The sequence below is a fragment of the Coffea arabica genome, chromosome 7e (assembly GCF_036785885.1).
Source record: "Coffea arabica cultivar ET-39 chromosome 7e, Coffea Arabica ET-39 HiFi, whole genome shotgun sequence".
Taxonomy (NCBI): domain Eukaryota; kingdom Viridiplantae; phylum Streptophyta; class Magnoliopsida; order Gentianales; family Rubiaceae; genus Coffea; species Coffea arabica.
In genome coordinates, this window is record NC_092323.1 from 12,799,955 (window position 1) to 12,804,253 (window position 4,299).

At 36.6% G+C, this 4,299-nt stretch overlaps 1 protein-coding gene across 1 annotated transcript; it reads left to right on the top strand.

Annotated features, from left to right (window-relative positions):
* The first annotated feature begins 839 nt into the window (after positions 1 to 839).
* LOC113699013 (homeobox-leucine zipper protein ATHB-16) lies at positions 840 to 4,053 on the top strand. Its single transcript, XM_027219039.2, has 3 exons — positions 840 to 1,673; positions 2,035 to 2,408; positions 2,546 to 4,053. The coding sequence occupies exons 1-3, from the start codon at positions 1,610 to 1,612 to the stop codon at positions 3,185 to 3,187; spliced, it is 1,080 nt and encodes a 359-aa protein (XP_027074840.2). The 5' UTR covers positions 840 to 1,609; the 3' UTR covers positions 3,188 to 4,053.
* The last annotated feature ends 246 nt before the right edge of the window (positions 4,054 to 4,299 follow it).

Sequence of the window (4,299 nt, forward strand, 5' to 3'; positions counted from 1 at the left end):
TATACTAATAATTATTATCTTCCTTTGCAATTATACACTTTCACTATTTAATCTTGCATACCCTTCTTTATATTTATTTACTTTCTCTAATTAATTTTATATTTTAAAAATATAATATTTAAAATATATTTTAACGAGTGCTCTATGGACAGACCGTGTTTCAATAACATTGGTATTATTTGTTAGTTTTTGGATTGTATCATAAATAAATATGCGTTTCCAATCATTTTTTTTTATCTTTTTAATCACTTTTTTTTATCTTACATACATAACATCTGAAAATTTTTATCATAAATAAATATTATTAGTGCTCCAATAGGCAATCATCATTTAAAAAATAACATAGAAAGGAAATATCTTTCACTTGGCAAAATCAATTCAACAAAACAAAAATGAAGACGAAAAATTGGCAAAATCAAGCCTCTGTTTGATCGCGATTACTCGCACCGACCACGCGCTTGTGTTAAACTTTAATTAAACCAGGATCCGCTGACGCCATCCGCATCTTCACCCATCTCACCCACTCCAGCCAAGCCGAGCCATTAGCCACTAGCCGTTAGCCAAAACCCAATTCCCAGTCCACTTATCAGAATTCAGAGCCCATCTAAAATCCTTGAAAATCATCACAGCCCACTAAAAATATCTGCTAAATCGGTTGAAATTACCGGCTATAGACGGTAACCAAGAAATTGCATTTGGGATGCATTTGGCGTTAATTTCATTTCATTTCACATTTGGCTCCAAATTGCAAGCCCACACCTAACCCCAGTCAGATTCTAACCCTTGTAAATCTGACCCCAGTTGGTTTATTTAAAGACAGTAAGGCACACAAATTCTGAAGGCCAGCTGGGCTGTGAAGATCTCTCTTTCTCTCTCTCACCATTTTCCCACTCCCAAAGTGCCTACCCCCTCCTCCCCTCCCCTCTCTCTTTTCCCTTACTTTTCTTTTTGTAGATGAACAGTCCTAGACCATGTTCATCAGCCCCCCTACTAGTCTTCCTACACTGCTTGAAGTGATTGAGTAATAATTATGTAGAGAGAGGGGGTTGGGAGGGAAAAAGGGAAACAATTGATTACTTCTCCACTGGTTTCTTTCTTTCTTTTTTTTTTTTTTTGTTTTGGGGTACTCAATTTTCTTGGGTTTCAGTTAGTATTTTTGTTTGCCTCCTTTTAATGGGTTCAGAGGTGGGGGGAGTAGTAGTAGAGGAAGCAGTAGTGTTTAAAAAGGAGAAAGATGGAGTGTCCAAGAAAGTTAATGACTTGCATGTTGAATCAATGTTCTGCATACAAAACTGTGCAAGATGGGCTGCTTGTGGAGCATATGATGCCTATTTTGGCTCAGTGTGATCTGTGCTAAATACTAATCAGTTTTGTGACTTGTGACTATATCTCTATCTCTAGCTCTCTCTCACTCTTGAGTCTTGACAAAGTGCGTACAATTGAGAACATCCCACCAATAAAAACAACAAAAGTGTAATTGGGGTGGTCTGATTCTGATCTAAAACAGATCTGATTAGAGTACACCACTAAGTCACTCACTGCTCACTACTTCTACTACCATTTACTTCTACTGCTTCCATTATTTGAACAACTTGATCAGTCATCAGTCATGAAGAGACTTGGCAGCTCTGATTCCTTGGGTGCTTTGATGTCTATCTGTCCAACTTCTACAGGTGCTTAGCTAAGCTACTTTGTACACACAAGACTTGTTACAGTGCTTTCATTCAATTTCTTTTTTCCTTTTCCAAAGATTCAAATGTACCAACTGCATGTCTTCCTGTCTCTAATCTTCTTCTTTCTGACATTCAAAATGAAACCTGTTACGCCAAACAGCAGATCTTTTACATGTTTTAGTAGTAACTTTTCCATACCTAAACTACTGTTTTCACTACTATGGTTTCTCTTCAATCTATCTTTAGAAAATTCTAGTTTTAGTACTAGCTCCTTTGTTATGGGCAGCAAAAATTTTTTTTTTTTCTTAAGATTTTTACTGATTGTTGGTGCTTTTTTTTTCCCATTATTTGGTCACTATAGATGAGCATAACCAAGGAAACAGCCATGTTTACCCAAGGGAATTTCAATCCATGTTGGAAGGCTTAGATGAGGAAGGCTGTGTGGAGGAATCTGGCCATGTCCCAGAGAAAAAGAGGAGGCTAAGTGTGGATCAAGTCAAGGCATTAGAAAAGAATTTTGAGGTTGAAAACAAACTTGAACCAGAGAGAAAAGTTAAGCTTGCTCAAGAACTTGGTTTGCAGCCTCGACAGGTTGCTGTTTGGTTCCAAAACCGCCGCGCTAGGTGGAAAACTAAGCAGTTGGAGAGAGATTACGGCGTCCTCAAAGCCAATTATGATACCCTCAAACACAATTATGAGAATCTCCAGCATGACAATGAAGCTCTGATCAAAGAGGTAACCCTTTTTTTTTTTTTTTTTTTAAATCGTACTTGCTCAGTTCCATTTTTATGTGTTGTCCTCGATAATATACACACGAGATAGAAGAATAATTTTTAGCTTTTCTCTCTCTCTCTCTCTCTCTTATTATGTAGATTCGTGAGCTGAAATCTAAGCTACAAGATGACAAAAGCGAAGGCAAAGTTTTAGTTAAAGAAGAGGTAATGGTGTCTGAAAGTGATGATGATAAGGCGATAGATCATCAAGCAAAAACATCAATGGATGATGTTCTAGCTGAATGTGATGAAGATGATGATGCAAATGAGCTCAACTTTGTTGAGAGCTTTAACAGCAGCAATGGAGTAATGAATGGTGCCTCAATTTTTACTGATTTTAAAGATGGATCGTGTGATAGTGACTCAAGCGCAATCTTGAATGAGGAGAATCTCAATAACAGCAGCAGCAGCCCAAATGCTGCTATTTCTTCATCTGGAGGAGGGGTTGTTCTTCAAACAGTACCCCACCAGTTCTTGATATCCAATGGAGGAGGAGGAGGTGGTGGTTCTTCATCAACAACCATTAGTAATGGATTTCAGTTTGGTCATGACTCAAAAGCAGCAATTCTTGGAGAAGCTCACAAATCATCATCATCAGCAGCAGCAGCAGCCGCATACCAGCCACAGTTTGTGAAAATTGAGGAGCACAATTTTTTCAGCGGTGATGACTCATGCAGTACCTTTTTTTCAGATGATCAACCTCCCACTCTTCATTGGTATTGCCCTGAAGAGTGGAATTGAAGAGAAAAAAAAAAAAAGGAAAAACCCTGGTCCAATAAAAAAAAAAAAAAGAAAAAAAAAACCACCCTTGGGGAAAAAAATAATTAATGATACTTGAGACAAGGAGAAATCAAGAAGATATATCTCAATTCTGAACCCATCCATGCCCACTTCCAAGGGGAAAGAAGTTTTGTATAGTGGTAATTTTATTTTAGTTGAATATGATCATGTAATTAATCAAGAAGAAGGTCTCTTCATTGTACAAAAATGAAGTTACAAACGCAGTTCCATCAGGATCCAAGATTATGAGTGAGAGAGAGAGAGAGAGAGGAAGGGCATGGGTAGATGACAGAGATGACATACAAAGTTCACGTGGGGTTGTAGTCAGACAGTGTAGAGGTGGGAATGGAGGTGACAGAGAAAGAAGCGTGTGGATTTGGGTAAAAGCGGCCTTGGCCTTTGTTTGGGAATGATTAGGTAATAGGTTTGCCGTAATTTGATCAACATTTTCACACGCTCCTGTGCTTTTTGGCTTACCATTGGAGAAAGAAAGAGAGGAAAAAAAGAAGGGTTCCACGGGAGATGTAAATTATGATGAATGATGGAGAATTCCTATGATGGTGGAAAGTGGTAAAAGGGTTCCAAGGGAGATGTAAATTATGATGAATGATGGAGAATTATCATAGGAAAGTGGTAAAAGATGGATTAAAGTAGTAACATATTATTATTATTAGCATCTTCTATATTATATGTTATCCAATGTTTAAGCTGTCTTTGCTACTTGTTTAAGTGCATGAAAGAATAAGCAAAAAGACTCATGAGCCTCGTGAAACCTAGCTTCAAATTACGTAGTTCTTTAATAAAAGAAGCTTAACATTGCCTGCTGCTGTTTTGTGTTTTGTGTTTTGTGTTTTGTGTGTTGGCCTCTACTCATATTTGGTTATTTTATTTTGTCTAAAAGAGAAAAAAAACTAGGGTAGAACAAATATAGGTCTCTTTCGATTGAAGATTATGTGAAAATTTTTTAAAAAAAATAATATTGCGTTATTTTTTATGATGTAATGTATATAATATAAAAAATAATTAAAAATATATTAAGATAATTGAAAACATTTTTATAATGTAATTGAAAA